Genomic DNA, 17,173 nt, shown 5'->3' with positions numbered 1-17,173 from the left:
GGTGGATTACACGGGGTCTGGGTGGGTTATGGGGGTCAGGGAAGGAGTAGAGGTTGGTATGAGGGTCAAGGGAAGTCTGAGGGAGTTAGCCTTTAGCCTGGCCCCTTAAGTGACAGACCTAAGGATAGGGGTTTATTGCTAAAGGAATAATAATAATAATAATAATAGTAATAATAATAATAATAATAATAATAATAATAATAATAATATTAATAATAATAATAATGATGATAATAATAGTAATAATAATGATGAAAGGAAACAAAATAGAAACAATATCTTTTATACGGGCAGACATTATTATTATTATTATTATTATTATTATTATTATTATTATTATTATTATTATTATTATTATTATTATTATTATTATTATTATTATTATTATTATTATTATTACTACTACTCCAGTTATGAACCGTGACAAGGATGAACTGTATCATTCATAACCACTGAACCCAAGATGGTCGACCCAGCCACCCATGTAACTCCATTCATGATGTGACCCAGTCATTCATATAACCCTCTCTACCCGACCCCACTCCTACTAACCCTTCGCCTACTTGATTTGGCTCTCGTCCTCCTGCCACCACTAGTGCTGCACCTTAACCTCGATCTCTCGATAGTCATGGTTTTATATTGTGGTGTGTTAGTAACGTGTCCTCAGTCCAGTTTGTCAACAAAATGTGGACAGCTGAAGAAGTGTATTCAAAATTCGGATGAGTTTTAGGGAGAAACGAAGCGTCAGGCCATTCATTCATGGTCAAAAAGAGAACTGTGTACGTAAGATTAAGGCGGTGATGTGTTGTCAAGTTGTCACCGACGAGGGGGGGAAAAAAATGTGTCCATCGGGACGCAGACAGCAACAACCTCTTAGATCACAGGCACTTGGTGGGGGGTCTGGCCAGGGATAGATTGACTCTTGATAACACGAGGCAGATGGAGGGAGGGAGGGAGTCACAATCCTGCTGCTCCTAGGGGTCAAGAGGGAAGGATAATGAGGGGAGGAAGGGGTGAGTGAGGGAGGGAGAGAGGGAGGGACGAGACATGAGATGAGGGTGGGAGTTGGTTGAGTGTAGTGCCAGGAGACCTGCGAGTCAGGAGCTGCTGGCTGTCCTCATTGGTGGCACCACACACCATCAGGGACACACCAGTGGTGGCACCACACACCATCTAAGAATCACCATAGTCCCTGGACCTCACCATCACTTGTCGAAGTTCGTCCTAGCTCAGCGAGTGTCTCATGTGAGCTTCTGTAGATGAACGTGAGACTGTCTTTGCGTCTCTGTCATTGAAAGCGTCTGTTTCTGTCTATCTAGTTATTTCCATTTACTCCATGATGATCTTCCCGAATCCTCACCTCCCTCACTGAAGTTCCCCCGTCCGTGAACTTCTCTCGTTGAACATCCCGTCTCCGTAAACATCTCTCACCCTAAAGTTCTTCCTTAAGTGAACGTCATCTTTGTTCTACATCACACCATCACCGACTTTCATGAAAAAATGTCTCTCTTTAAAGCATCACGGGAGGATCTAACATCCGACTTTGTGAAAATCTCTCGCCTTAACATCTCTACGGCTAAGGACGCGGCGTGTGTGAGAGATACTTGCCTTTTCCGAGGGTCTCTTACTCTCCCTTGGGCATCAGATGGAGCCACTCCCGCTGGTCCTTGCTGGGATGTCTCCAGTGCCCTCTTGAGGCAGACCTTCAAACTAACGTCACTTCATGGTGGGTGTGACTGGCTCGCTGCTGGAGTGTCACAGTGTTGTGACTGGTGTATATTGTAGATGATCGAGAGCTAACAGGCATGTTTGGCGAGGTTATCTACATGGTCGTGACGCTTACGTCCTACATGTGAAGATATCCATTGGAATTGGGTGCGTAAGCCACTGTTATCAGAGTGGATGATTGATGGAAGTTTCCTGCAGAGCACTCCTTCCGGAGGAGGGTGTTGCAAGAGCTGGTTTCGAGTCAAGGACGATTACAACATGGAGTCGGAACTGGACGAGATATCTCATTGCCATGAGAATACTGTAGAGTTCGCAGTGGGTAGAGGTGGACCAAAGGCTGAGATTTTTTTTCTTTCTTGCTAAGAGTGAATAAGGTTGTTATGGCTATGAACAGCCTATATAGGCAGCGCAGGCCTTACCTTTTTCCAGTAAGGAGCCATCGATGTATATAAGCAGTGTGTTGTAAAACATGGTGGTAAGCACATTATCTAGTTGTTCACCTATTAGTCCTTGTGGGATATAAGGACCGAACTGGACCAGGTGGCAATATACGTAATCAACTTGGAGAAGTCTGACGTGTCAAGGTTTTAGATACTGATGCAAGATCTTTCCAATGCCATCCATAACTGTCTATGGTTGATCCGAAACTTCGTTGTCCCTGTGAAGTTGTACAAAATATAGCTGAGACTAATTTTTGGTTGATCCGAAAGTTCGTTGTCCCTGTGAAGTTGTACAAAATATAGCTGAGACTAATTTTAGATTGTCCCTTGTCGACCAGAGTAATAAATATGAGAGCGGAGCCTGTCCTTCCCACAATCACTGTCTTTACTCAAGGCCTCATTACAGTTTTTAGTGCCAAGTGTCTCTGAAACCCCAAATCCGCCCCTAATTTTGCACAGTATCAAGTCATGAACGAAGCCAATTTCCTCCGTGAAATAACCCGCTATCATTCATCAGACAGCAGACCTGGTGGACAGACAGTGGAACGTCTTACAGACGCAGTCGCATGGATACGGAAAGTACTTATGAACAAAACACTAAAAAAACCATTTTCTTTGGATATTTCTACAGTATTGCTAAACAAGGTATGGAACAGCTTACATGAGATCAAGGGACATAAATCGTCCACTGTTAACCGAGTCTCTTTCAGAAGCAGTTTGTGTCCGACATACATCAGAAATGTAGAACAATGGTCCCGTGTTTCAGCAGGTGACCTCGTCGTAGACCATTAGGACATCTGATATCTTTCCTTCCTACGTTATAAGACAAAGACAGCAGCAATATTTGCATCCTTCACAGAAACTCATATAAAAGATCACACGGACAACAAGGTGTTGATTACCAGTTATCGCTCTAGATGATCGACAGAATAAGAAGGACGTATTGGGAATTTGTATTTAAATCAGTGACTCATTTTTGGAAATCGAAACGTCATATAATCTTCAAAACGACTACATAGATCTCTTGGTAAAGAAGATGTAAGACATGAACTTACTTCTGCATTTGTTCGTAAACCTAGAGACTCGAAACCATAGGAATTTACAGGGTGGGTTGAGGAATCGTTGAGTCTCGCTTTGAAAATCTTGGAAGGCTAGCACCAGGGTGAAAATAAATAGTAGACATCACATGGCTGGCTCCTGAACTGGACTCGGCTATCTCTTTAATAGAAAGTCAGCTGTGTTGATTCTAGGCAACAAAAGTGCTATTTGGCACTCCTCAAGGTGGAGTACTTACCCCACTTTGTTCAATGTACTAATCATAGTGGAGAGCTTTCCTTGGATCAGACACACTTACCCACGAGGAAACGCCTGAAGCTGTCTGATACGTTTGCACTCTTCGTTAGCAAATGGCAGATTTAACCAGAAGGGAAAATACAATGGATATAAATATAACACATGACTCAAAACCAGCCCCTAACATCACCATCTCCAAGTGTACTATAACCTGTAAGCGCCAACATTCTCTTCGTAAACAAAGGTAAGTGTTGAAGGAAATATTTGCAGTTCTTTCAAAGACAAGTAAAGAAAAAGTTGAAAGATATTTAGGAGGTTCACCATAAGCTAAGATTTAATCAAACGAAAAGTCAGGAAGTAGGTGAGGAAAGAATCCTGGTCGAGTTAACGGATAAACCAGGAACCCAAGATCATTTTAAGAGTCATCGCTGGTTAGTTGACCACAGACGAGGACGCACACGCTGATGATAGGCTGGAGACTGCTTCTTGAACGTGGCATCTCTTATGTCTTTGTTGTCTGTACACCTGAAGAGAGAAAATAAGTCTGCCTTCACATTCTGTTCCATTACTAGCCTGTAAGTGAAACGTACAAGGCTTTGTTTTCTTTAGGGAATCAAGTGTAGAGAGATAAGAAATTCTTCTACCATTGTTGTCTTGACATTCGAAAAATGACGTACGTAACCCGTTTCACAAGAAGGCTCGAAGATATATTTTCAAAGAGTCCTCTCGTAAAGGAGTAAACCAGTGATTTCATCCAGTCAAATAGTTTACGTAACCCAGAGCAGCAGAGGTAGATTGATGATGGTGAGACCATTCTTCATAGCACCACTCGAAGTCAAAGTGACTCAGATATATATTCTATACCATAGATATGGAATACGGCAAAATATCTCTAGTAAAACGTTTGTGCATCATAGATGTGGTAGGAAAAAGTAGGGCCAACGGCCGATGTACAAAACATCAATGCAAGTATGACAAACATTATGGAACAACCAGTTGGAAAATTCAAGAACCTGTGAGTTGCGTACCTACAAAGTGTCTGTGATCACCCAGGCCGTAGTGACAGTGTTAGTCTGTGGGTCGGATTCCCCTGTAACCTGCATGATCATCGGAACAGCATCGTAATTTGGTTCTTCATACCGTTCTGTGGGATTAGAGATGAGGCGCCAACAAAATTCCATGAATATTTTTTTTTCCCAGATAATTCCATATGACTTCGCAGGCATACTGGAGGTTTCGTCTCACAGATATGTGTAGGACTGAGATAAACTATTCCTCTCGTGATCAGTCGTGTTGTTTGAGGCTGCGACACGGGATCATATGTACTCCTTCATAACCAGGCTCACTGCAAGCAACTGTCCAGCAAGACCGTGAATTTCTTCGGAGGGTTGGTCCTTTATTTGGCTCATACAGGTACAGAGTTGGAAAGTATTTGGCCAGGGATGTTCACAAGGTTTGTTTTTTTTTCTTATGATGTTAATGGTATCTTTTGAATTTAGTAATGTCATTTTCGTCTCTCATGCACGCTTGCTTCCAGTCCTTGCCATGTGTACAATATGGCGTATTTGTTGTCATCTCTTCAAAGAATTTAATGCGAGAGATTTTCAGTTATTCAAAGGTAGCTGTTGTTTTTGACGGGCATTTTCAGCCACCGTGACAGGAGATGCTGATATTCTAGTTTGGAGAGTGTAAGTGCTTCGAATAATGTCATATTCTGTTGTGGCTCTCTCGTTATGTTTGATTTTATCTCAGTGATGAGATTCCCATGTTTATCCTAGCGTCATCCGCAAGTGATGAGACGAAAATGGCTCGTGTTTGCAGCTCTTGTTAGAAATGAGAATGATAAACAACAGAGGATTACATTCAATCTTACCATTTGTAACAAGGCTGAGATTGGACTCATCATGTAGTACTTATTTCTTTAGAAAAGTAATGGTTGGTGGCAGCAGTTATACAATTTCCCAGCTACATAGATATATCTGTAGACATACATATTTACGAGTTTATAAAATTTCCCAACGACACAGATATATCTTTAGATATATTTACATTTATGACATTCGCACAATAAACATCTAATGTCGTCATGATAATGTCAGTTTCATCTGAAATATGCAGTTTCTGACCTTAACGATTCGTACACGCAGATGTCACAGTTGTGTGGTTGTGACAAAATATGTTCATCGAACATGTTTACCCCTGCATCTTTTACATGTCTCATTCTTGATCTAATGATATATATATATATATATATATATATATATATATATATATATATATATATATATATATATATATATATATTTCTTTTTCTTTCATACTATTCGCCATTTCCCGCCTCAGCGAGGTAGCAGTAAGAACAGAGGACTGGCAAGGCCTCTGAGGGAATATCCTCACCCGGCCCCCTTCTCTGTTCCTTCCTTTGGATAAAAAAAAAAAAAAATCATCCACTGTACAGCGTGTTATTTTCGGTGGATTGATGTCCAAATGTAGTTTCAGTGGTTTATTGTGGATGATTTGTTCACGCTTATTCTGGTATCATCTACGTTGTTAGTATGGAGTGGTTTGCGTCTACATCCACGTCCGGTATGAGAATGTGATACATACTTTATGGAAGTGCAACCGTTACTCTTTTTAGGGAAAAGAAATATTTTTTTTCTCCTTTACCGTGGAGGCGCCAGATGATAGCCTACGCTCTTTAGAGAATAGATTTTTTTTTTTTTATCATTATTATTCACCAAGGAGGCACCAGAAGAATGTTGACTCCAGATGATAGCACAGGAAAAATTTATCTTAATCTTGGTGTTAAGGTATTCCTATTGACCACGTGCAGGTGTCAGTAATGTTATACGTAGCCTGTGTATGAGGGCTGAGCTATTGACCAACCGGAGGCCGTGGTGTGTTTGATTACTATCTCTTGTGTTACGGGGAGAGAGAGTTTAAACTCGTGGTGCCCCATTTCTTAACCTTTTGTATATATGTACCATGTCTTTGCTCCTATATTTACACACACCAACCCAAGCCACCTACCCATTTCTCGACCAACCTCGAAGGGAGCACGAGCAACTGGGATTGGCTGTGGGTCGACTTCTGTGCCCAGGATTCGAACCCATGCGAGCCCGACTGCGGACTGGCCCTTGCTGACTCATGGCAGAAACGCTAACCTTGTGTGTATGTGTGTGCGTAGGTGGATGCCACGGCTGTCCTCCAGATGGAGTCGAGGAGCTCTGATTGTTTTTTCTAAGTAAAACTCATTTCATATATATGTTTATCACCTGCTTGTATTTTGCGTGACGAGACTAGTGTTGACAGATCACCTATGACTGTTTGCTGAGGGTGAGGTATATGGAAAAGTTCATCAGTTGGTGCACCTACCCAGTGAAGCCTCCCCTCACTAAGGCCTCTGCACACAGTGACGAGCAGACCCGCCCCACAAGCCGCTCCTCCATCCCTTCCCCCTACCTCCCCCACCCGTTATTCCGTCCCTTCCCCCTTTCCTCCTTGACCACTCCACTCCTTCCCTTTGATCAGCTGACTAATTCTCTTCCTTTCCATTCCCCCTGAACGCTCTACTCCCGTCCCATCCCCCCCCCCCCTCCTCCAAACCTACTCCTTCTTCCTTTCCCATCTTCACTGAAAACCTGCTACGCCTTTATTCTAGCTTCTAACACCCTGCTGACTGGGGAAAAATGGTCTGAAAGATAGTTACATGGATACACAGGCCACACAGACCCAAGGTCCAAGCGAGGTGATCTGGCCTTAACGTTAAGAAAATAAAAAGCCCCCCTGTAAGCAGTAGAAGAAAAGGATCTGAAAGAAATGAAAACTGAAATTGTGAACGTGTCTACGTCGTTCATTATACAGTTGGGGTGGAGTGATGCGACGGTTGCCTAAAGAGGGGATGAGGTAATTTGTGAGCGGTTTTCGAGTTTATATGGAGTGGCCACTGACTGGGTATGAGTTGACTCTGGTTATGGGAGTGGATTCTCTGACTGGGTATGAAGTGGCCTCGGAGTGTTTATGAAGTAGCCTGAGTGGTTTTGGAATGGTATCTGAGTGTTTATGTAATGGTCTCTGATTTGTTATGGAGTAACTTAGAGTAGATATGGAGTTGCCTCAGATTGGTTATGGAGTGGACTTTCTGACTGGTGATAGATCAAACTCTGGCTGGTTTTGGAGTTGCCTCTGACTGTTATGGAGTAACATCTCACTGCTCTAAGGCAGCATCTGCCTGTATCTTGTGCGTCTTCTTGAGTACTTTGTGATTTGCAACAAAGCATCTCATGTATAGAATATGATTCAAAGAATTTTGGAGGGATTGGAAGACAAACGGAAAGCTGGTTTAAAACACAGACTATATAAGCTTTTGATAAGATGTGATCATGGCGCCAATGTACACTAAAGACCTGAAATATAAATAACCTTAATGGGAAATATATGTTCATAACTTCATAATGGAGAGACCACAGTATGTTGTGGATTAGGCAATGTCCGATGCCTGTATGGTTAAAAGGTGTGTTTCTGTATGTTTCTTATTCCTATCTGATACACGAGTCAACTTCATATCATCATCTCCAATTTATAGTAAAGTGATTCTTGAAACACCGCCTGTAGACCGTCTGTAGATGAGGACCACGAGCAAACTGAAAATAAATCGTCCAGTTAGCCACCCGAGGTAGACTGTAGTTCACCAAAGGTGAGTTTCAGATCTCTCTTTACGGGGGACAAGCAAAACAATCAAAACTAGTATGATAAATAAATCACACGAGAAGATAAAAGATGTAAGGGTGATCGTACGTCGATGACCTCGCCTTAGCGAGCCCAGGATGAAGATAACCATAGCCTCTGGAGATACTGAAGAGAGGCCTCTTCAAGCCTTCGAGACGTAGGAAGCAGCACCACTGAACGACAACAATTCAAGTCCCATTGAGATACATCATGATGTCCTTGTGAGTGGTTAGGCCGTAGCCAGCGAGGAGGCCTACAGCCACCCGGGAAGCACCTGAGTTATCAAGAGTTGTCACTTTGTCTCAAGGCTTGAAGGCAACATAACCGTCTATAACAACGTACACTGTGGACCTCATTGTAAACATTCGGATCTCAGGATTGGCAGGTATTTTGCCAGCAGAGAGAGGGAGAGAATATTTCCGTAGATATGGAGTTTCTTTCAGTTTTGAATTAAATAAAAGAAACTCTTTGTCTTAGTATACATAGACAAAGCATTTGATAAATGGCAGTGGTGAAGGATATATTGATAGTGGTAGGTAAAATGGGTATAAACTGTATCGACATAGAGGGTGACGGGTGAGCTCGGGACTCAGAGGGTTCTCGGCCTGACGATGTGTTCACCAGGTAAGCAGGAGCGAGTTTGGCTGCTACTGCCTCCTGGTACTTGTGGGAGCCACAGACCCTGACCCGGAAGAGGTAACAAGGAGTCATGACGATTGGTTGTGTCAACTGATGTCACGGGAGAAAGTGTGAGACCCGGTACACCGACACACCCTTCTAGCGTGACATCCGACACACTCTCCAAGGATGACACCTGACACACTTTCCTAAGATGATACTCAACACAACCATCCTAAGGTGACACTCGGTGTGCCCTTATAATGTGACATCTGAGACGCTTTTCCAGGGTGACACTTGACACGCATTCCCAGAGCGATAGCTGACACATCCTTCCAGAGTGACATCCAACATGCCCTTTAGGGTGACAAAAGACACGTCCTTCTAGAATCTAGGGTGACAGAAGTCACGCCATTCCAGGGTGACAGCCGACATACGTAAGAAAGAGATGTGATAGAGGAGTACGTTTTAGAGAGTCTTAAGGAGTTGTGCTGAAATGGTTTGGACATGACTGACTAAAAAGATATATATGCCAAAAGTGGAAGGAGTAATGGAAAGGGGAAGACCGAAATGTGTAGATTATGTACGTGTTGGTAGTAACCAGAGGGTCAGTTACTGAATTTGCATCAAGAAGCTGAACCCCTGCTATACTTACCTCCACCCTTCCCAACTCTTGCTCCATCTTCCCTCCACCTCCGATGGGTGGTAAGATGTAGCGCTATACCATAGCCATACAAGTTATGTTAGCTCATTTGTTTGTACATAATTTTTTTTACACATATGTATTTCATTCATAAGCAGTGGTAAGTGTTATCTCTAAATTCATTGCTTGGGCTCTTACCCAACTAACTTTCCACCCTCCTCCGCCACGCCCTCGCAGCTTTTGCCGGGTGATGTAGATATTTGCATTGCACCACAGTCATGTGCCTGATGAATAACTTGTGAAGACCTCGGAGAGTGTGAAGACCTCGGGAGTCTTCTTCCCCAACAAAAGGGGTAGGTCCCAGGCTGTTGGGTTGGGTCGTTGGTCGACCAAGCTGTTAGAAGTCACATATAAGTTATTTTAGCTCACTTGTTTGTTTGTACATATATTTACTTTTGCAATTTCATATATTTCATATTGGGAAACAGAAAAGGTTAAGAACTTGTATTTTTCTTTGGTCCAGATTGTTTCCAAAACTACAGATCACTTGCCTTTTTAAGTTTTACTGCACACTGTTGTGTAGTTTAAGTCTATCATATGCTATAAATAGTTGACTGAGCGGTGTCTTATGTTTACCCATATATGATTTTAGCATTAACTAAATGATATTTGGACTCTACCACCTGTTACCAATCTTCTCAGAAAAAGCACCTCTGGAAATGTTCCCCCATGTCTTCCTTTCCCATATGCCTGCTTGATATCTAGTTTCTGCTTCAGCTGTAGTTTAGGACAGTGGTGGATACCCTCTTGTAGTCCAAGGATGCATAATCCACTCACCATCTCACTTATCAAAGCCATAGCTCACTGTGTCATAGAAGTTTTGAAGATTTGCTATGCATGTCCTACTTTATCTCTCACATAAGTACTTTCACCAGTGGAAGTAATATTCCACTTGCTCTTTGATCATCAGTTTCAGCCTTGCAGGCCACACTCATCCATCAGAGATGTTGATCTGTAGTTCAAATGCATTTTTTGCAGTTGTCTTTCTTCAAACTGTCCATGGCATGAGCCATCACCTACCTTGTGGTATTGATTACCCTTTTAACAGTTTCTTTCCTTTTTCATGTTTCACATGGCCTGTCATGTGCCTTATATATTCCTTGAGTACATTTGGAAAGACTTTATGAGGTTCCTGCACAACAAATGAATCTTTCAGTAACATACTTAAAGCTTTTCAAAAATCAATTAGTATTGAGGTTACACCATCGTCCATTTTGGTATAAATATTCAATTCCTTATCATATATGTTTAACAATTTGTTTTGAATTCCTCAGCTTGATCATTTCATCCTTGTGTTTTGAATTCCCAGCTTGATTATTTCATCCTTGACAGTCTACTCCTGGATTTTCACTTTTTTCAGAATTTTCCTTTCTTTTCTTGTCTTTACTCATTTCTTGTTCTCATATACCTTTCAAACGCTGGCTGATTTTTGTGTTGCTAAGATCATCTCATTTGTTTAGTGTTGTTTATAATGGTATTTCAAGGAACTTCTTAATGTCTTTCTCTTGGCTTCCAGAAGGATTTTTTTCTCATCATGCTCACCATTTCCAGCATGAGCGAGGTAGCAACAAGAACAGATGACTGCCTTAGAGGGACAATTCCTTAGAGATATGAATGTGATTTTCTTTTGATTTCCAGATAACCTATTAGCTTTATTGTCCTCAAGTGTTACTTTAAACTGATGCACTTATGTTTTTGTCTTACAGAGCGGAGTTAGAGGCAAGCTACGCCAAGGGCCTCAACAAGCTGTCAGGGAAGCTGCTGAAGGCATCCAAAGAAAGCATGGGTACCGTCAACCATGCCTGGCAAATGGTGGGCGCCGAGCTAGAACAGGAAGGAGACATGCACAAGTGGGTCACTGAAAGAAAGGCCATAGATTAGACTAGTATTGTTTTCTCTTAATTTGTAGTGAATAAGAGGGACACTAGTCAGTCATGGCTAGAGCACATTTTTGGAAATATTACTTTGTTTTAAACAGTTTTATCTAATGTTTGTAACTATTTGTGAAGGGAGAAAAAGCTATGCAAAATGAAAATGAAATGTGAATCATACTTTCTTTTCTTTCTTCTTCCTACCAAATTACATCTCCCTCTCTTCAAAGCAGACTCTCCTTTCATTTGTACTGCAAAATTATATCATTCTCTCTTCATTCCTTCTTCCAATGAATTTCTTCCCTTTATTTGTATCTTTCCATTTGTTTGTTCTACTCACATACCTGCTGACTTTTCTTTAGTAACTCAGGAGGTATTGGTTGACATCAGCACATACTGATGTAATTTTTCAGGATATTGGTGATCGTGGGATCATCTAAGTTCTAAATGTAGGTAAACTTTCCATGTAAAAGTATTCCCCTGGTGATTGGCAAATTTTTATTTACCTCTTTAATATCATGCAATGATGAACTATGTTATTTAGAGGAGTTTTTCAGTTGTTCTTTTTTCTCTCTTATTGCCATTTTAGCAGTATGTAAAATACAGAAGAGAACCTTACCATCAGTAGGATACCAAATCACACCAACTTCAATATTTTTTCTGCAGATCAATTGCATCTGCGATTACAGATGATGTGGTTCGACCACTACGACAATTGATTGAAACTCAACACAAGATTCGTAAGGGTGTGGAAAGTATGGTGGACAAAACCACAAAGAACCTCCATGACTGGCGGGCAGCGGAAAGCAAAGCCAAAAAGCAGTGTTACAGCAACTGTCGAGAAAATGAAAAAATTCAAGACATGATGCTTGAAGCTAGACTTGGGCGGGGCAAAACCCTCTCTGACAAAGAGACAATGAAGGTCAGATATATAGCTGCCATTCTTAAATAACCTTATATGAGATGACCTTTATATTAGCACCTAATGTCCTTATCTGTTACTGCAATTGTTATATTTTGCCCTTATTCAAGTGGTTGTTCCTGAGCATGTGGATGATTGGAAAAATTTTTGAAAAATAAAAAGTATGTATGATGTTGTACATATAACAAATGGCTTTGCAGAATACTTTGATGATAGTAGGATCTGTATACCATTTATCTTTTATTCCTGCTGGAGTATGAAAGAAATGATCAATGTATTTCAGATGGAGAAGCAACGACGGAAGGCAGAAGAAGCAGTACAGAAAAGTGACCTAGACTATTACACTTGTTGCATACGTGCAGAGAGAGCAAGGTAATTACATGATCAGTGTACTTTATGCAATACTATTTTTTATTTTATAATATCCTGTAGCCTTGTCTCACACTTGTATATTGACAGGTGAATTTTAGCATGGTATTTTAGATAAAAGAAAACTTTTATCTTGACAGGACAAGGAAGAATGCCAGTTAAGTCCATTTCATGTACAAAAAAGAGATGTATATGAAAATTTTCATATCTTGAATGTTATTCAGTGTCCTTTATCCACTCAGTGAATGTCTGTTTCTTAATGTGTTCCAAAAAGTCCTGTTGTGTTCAGTGTTTGAATGAGTATGGTATTTTCTTCTGTTTTCTCCCTTTAGATTTCTCATTCATTTTAGAATGAAAAGCATTGCTGTTTCCTGGTGAATACTTGAATTCTGTAGGGGTCTCCAAACCCCACATCCTGGGCTGGGCCAAGGCTGTTGGGTTGGGTTGTTGGTCATCCAAGCTGTGGTCCGCTGCTGCCTGCAGGCTTGTATAGCTTCTACAGACTGGCTCGTCTGATGTTCATTGTAAATACTTGTCCAGGGCATACATAAGCTTCTATGTGCATCCTATGCTATTTCCAGTGATTGTTGACCAGATGTTGAATAGTCTCAGTCCCAGAATGTTTAAGGTGTTCTCTCTTTTTGTGAATATCATACCTTTGGATTCGATAGGTTGTGTTTCACAGTCTTCCATGCCTATTATACCAGTAGGAAGTTATATCTGTTTGTGAGTTGGGTATCATGATTTTTAGGATTATGCTCTTGTCTGTGCTCTAAGGATTTGTGCCATTCCTGATAATTCATATCTTTTTACCATGTTGATATAGGCCATGAATTGTGTCATACACTTTATGATTCTGCAGTTTTACCTGCCTTAGAGGATGGTATTAGAAGGCAACAATATTCTATTCATGAAAGCATAAGTGCCCTGAAAAGTATCATCATTGTTTTTTCTTTCCTAGTTTTAAAAGTCTGTAGGATCCATCCCACCATCCCTCTGGAGAAGGCCTATGTTGTTTTGTTGTGTACTCTGAAGGTTAGGTCACTAGACAATATTAGTCAGGTCTTAAAAATTATTCACTTGGTTTATTGATAATGAAATAGATAAAAAGAATTATTGAATTAAAGCAGCCATTTGGCTGAAAATACACAGTTGTATAAAAAAAAGACATTACAAAACTGTAAGGTCACAACAGTTACTAGTTACCTAATCAGAAGAGAGCCTAAGATCAAGGTAGGGCTGGATATTTCCATGCTCTGCATAGTCAAGGTTGCAGATATGCAGGTAGGCTTACAGAGTTAGATATTATATATCAAGTGATGAATAGTTACAGGAATATGATAGATAACAGTGTCTGTTTCCATCAGTATTCTTTACTTTTTTCTTTTTTTTTTTTTTATACTTTGTCGCTGTCTTCCGCTTTTGCGAGGTAGCGCAAGGAAACAGACGAAAGAAATGGCCCAACCCCCCCCATACACATGTACATACACACGTCCACACACGCAAATATACATACCTACACAGCTTTCCTTGGTTTACCCCGGACGCTTCACATGCCTTGATTCAATCCACTGACAGCACGTCAACCCCTGTATACCACATCGCTCCAATTCCCTCTATTCCTTGCCCTCCTTTCACCCTCCTGCATGTTCAGGCCCCGATCACACAAAATCCTTTTCACTCCATCTTTCCACCTCCAATTTGGTCTCCCTCTTCTCCTCGTTCCCTCCACCTCCGACACATATATCCTCTTGGTCAATCTTTCCTCACTCATTCTCTCCATGTGCCCAAACCATTTCAAAACACCCTCTTCTGCTCTCTCAACCACGCTCTTTTTATTTCCACACATCTCTCTTACCCTTACGTTACTTACTCGATCAAACCACCTCACACCACACATTGTCCTCAAACATCTCATTTCCAGCACATCCATCCTCCTGCGCACAACTCTATCCATAGCCCACGCCTCGCAACCATACAACATTGTTGGAACCACTATTCCTTCAAACATACCCATTTTTGCTTTCCGGGATAATGTTCTCGACTTCCACACATTTTTCAAGGCTCCCAAAATTTTCGCCCCCTCCCCCACCCTATGATCCACTTCCGCTGACAGATCCACTCCCAGATATCTAAAACACTTCACTTCCTCCAGTTTTTCTCCATTCAAACTCACCTCCCAATTGACTTGACCCTCCACCCTACTGTACCTAATAACCTTGCTCTTATTCACATTTACTCTTAACTTTCTTCTTCCACACACTTTACCAAACTCCGTCACCAGCTTCTGCAGTTTCTCACATGAATCCGCCACCAGCGCTGTATCATCAGCGAACAACAACTGACTCACTTCCCAAGCTCTCTCATCCCCAACAGACTTCATACTTGCCCCTCTTTCCAAGACTCTTGCATTTACCTCCCTAACAACCCCATCCATAAACAAATTAAACAACCATGGAGACATCACACACCCCTGCCGCAAACCTACATTCACTGAGAACCAATCACTTTCCTCTCTTCCTACACGTACACATGCCTTACATCCTCGATAAAAACTTTTCACTGCTTCTAACAACTTGCCTCCCACACCATATATTCTTAATACCTTCCACAGAGCATCTCTATCAACTCTATCATATGCCTTCTCCAGATCCATAAATGCTACATACAAATCCATTTGCTTTTCTAAGTATTTCTCACATACATTCTTCAAAGCAAACACCTGATCCACACATCCTCTACCACTTCTGAAACCACACTGCTCTTCCCCAATCTGATGCTCTGTACATGCCTTCACCCTCTCAATCAATACCCTCCCATATAATTTACCAGGAATACTCAACAAACTTATACCTCTGTAATTTGAGCACTCACTCTTATCCCCTTTGCCTTTGTACAATGGCACTATGCACGCATTCCGCCAATCCTCAGGCACCTCACCATGAGTCAAACATACATTAAATAACCTTACCAACCAGTCAACAATACAGTCACCCCCTTTTTTAATAAATTCCACTGCAATACCATCCAAACCTGCTGCCTTGCCGGCTTTCATCTTCCGCAAAGCTTTTACTACCTCTTCTCTGTTTACCAAATCATTTTCCCTAACCCTCTCACTTTGCACACCACCTCGACCCAAACACCCTATATCTGCCACTCTGTCATCAGACACATTCAACAAACCTTCAAAATACTCACTCCATCTCCTTCTCACATCACCACTACTTGTTATCACCTCCCCATTTACGCCCTTCACTGAAGTTCCCATTTGCTCCCTTGTCTTACGCACCCTATTTACCTCCTTCCAGAACATCTTTTTATTCTCCCTAAAATTTACTGATAGTCTCTCACCCCAACTCTCATTTGCCCTTTTTTTTCACCTCTTGCACCTTTCTCTTGACCTCCTGTCTCTTTCTTTTATACTTCTCCCACTCAATTGCATTTTTTCCCTGCAAAAATCGTCCAAATGCCTCTCTCTTCTCTTTCACTAATACTCTTACTTCTTCATCCCACCACTCACTACCCTTTCTAAACAGCCCACCTCCCACTCTTCTCATGCCACAAGCATCTTTTGCGCAATCTATCACTGATTCCCTAAATACATCCCATTCCTCCCCCACTCCCCTTACTTCCATTGTTCTCACCTTTTTCCATTCTGTACACAGTCTCTCCTGATACTTCTTCACACAGGTCTCCTTCCCAAGCTCACTTACTCTCACCACCTTCTTCACCCCAACATTCACTCTTCTTTTCTGAAAACCCATACTAATCTTCACCTTAGCCTCCACAAGATAATGATCAGACATCCCTCCAGTTGCACCTCTCAGCACATTGACATCCAAAAGTCTCTCTTTCGCACGCCTGTCAATTAACACGTAATCCAATAACGCTCTCTGGCCATCTCTCCTACTTACATAAGTATACTTATGTATATCTCGCTTTTTAAACCAGGTATTCCCAATCATCAGTCCTTTTTCAGCACATAAATCTACAAGCTCTTCACCATTTCCATTTACAACACTGAACACCCCATGCATACCAATTATTCCCTCAACTGCCACATTACTCACCTTTGCATTCAAATCACCCATCACTATAACCCGGTCTCGTGCATCAAAACCGCTAACACACTCATTTAGCTGCTCCCAAAACACTTGCCTCTCATGATCTTTCTTCTTTACTGTTTATGATTTTTTTCACTTTCTCCTTACTGGAGGAGTTGAAATTTATGCCCTTTGAAAAGCATTTGTTTTCAGAGGCCCCATGGAAAAAATGTATAGTGGAGGAGTTGAAATTCATCCTCTTTGAAAAGCATTTGTTTTCAGAGGCCCATTGGAAAACTGTATTTATGCTTTTGAGCATCCTCTACTGATAAGATTTTCATACTTATCCTGGTATCATCTGCAAAGGTTGATATAAAATTGTTACTTGTATTCATTTCAGTTTCAGTTATAAGAATGAGGAGCAGAAGTTTAAGTACAGTTCCATAGGAGGCTGTTTT

The 17,173-nt window shown here is 41.3% G+C and overlaps 1 protein-coding gene across 6 annotated transcripts in view; it reads left to right on the top strand.

Annotated features, from left to right (window-relative positions):
- Nucleotides 1–17,173, top strand: part of Nost (Nostrin) — a 336,474-nt gene that overhangs the window by 274,812 nt on the left and 44,489 nt on the right. For all 6 annotated transcript variants that reach the window (XM_071657576.1, XM_071657408.1, XM_071657652.1 and 3 more), the window contains 3 exons: nucleotides 11,217–11,360; nucleotides 12,048–12,303; nucleotides 12,587–12,675. In XM_071657576.1, coding sequence (XP_071513677.1) covers nucleotides 11,217–11,360; nucleotides 12,048–12,303; nucleotides 12,587–12,675 — 489 coding nt within the window. The remainder of the gene's footprint in view (nucleotides 1–11,216; nucleotides 11,361–12,047; nucleotides 12,304–12,586; nucleotides 12,676–17,173) is intronic.

This window comes from Panulirus ornatus, chromosome 1 (genome assembly GCF_036320965.1).
Source record: "Panulirus ornatus isolate Po-2019 chromosome 1, ASM3632096v1, whole genome shotgun sequence".
In the NCBI taxonomy this organism is placed as follows: domain Eukaryota; kingdom Metazoa; phylum Arthropoda; class Malacostraca; order Decapoda; family Palinuridae; genus Panulirus; species Panulirus ornatus.
The sequence above is the reverse complement of the archived record's forward strand: the minus strand, read 5'-3'. Positions and strand labels throughout refer to the sequence as shown.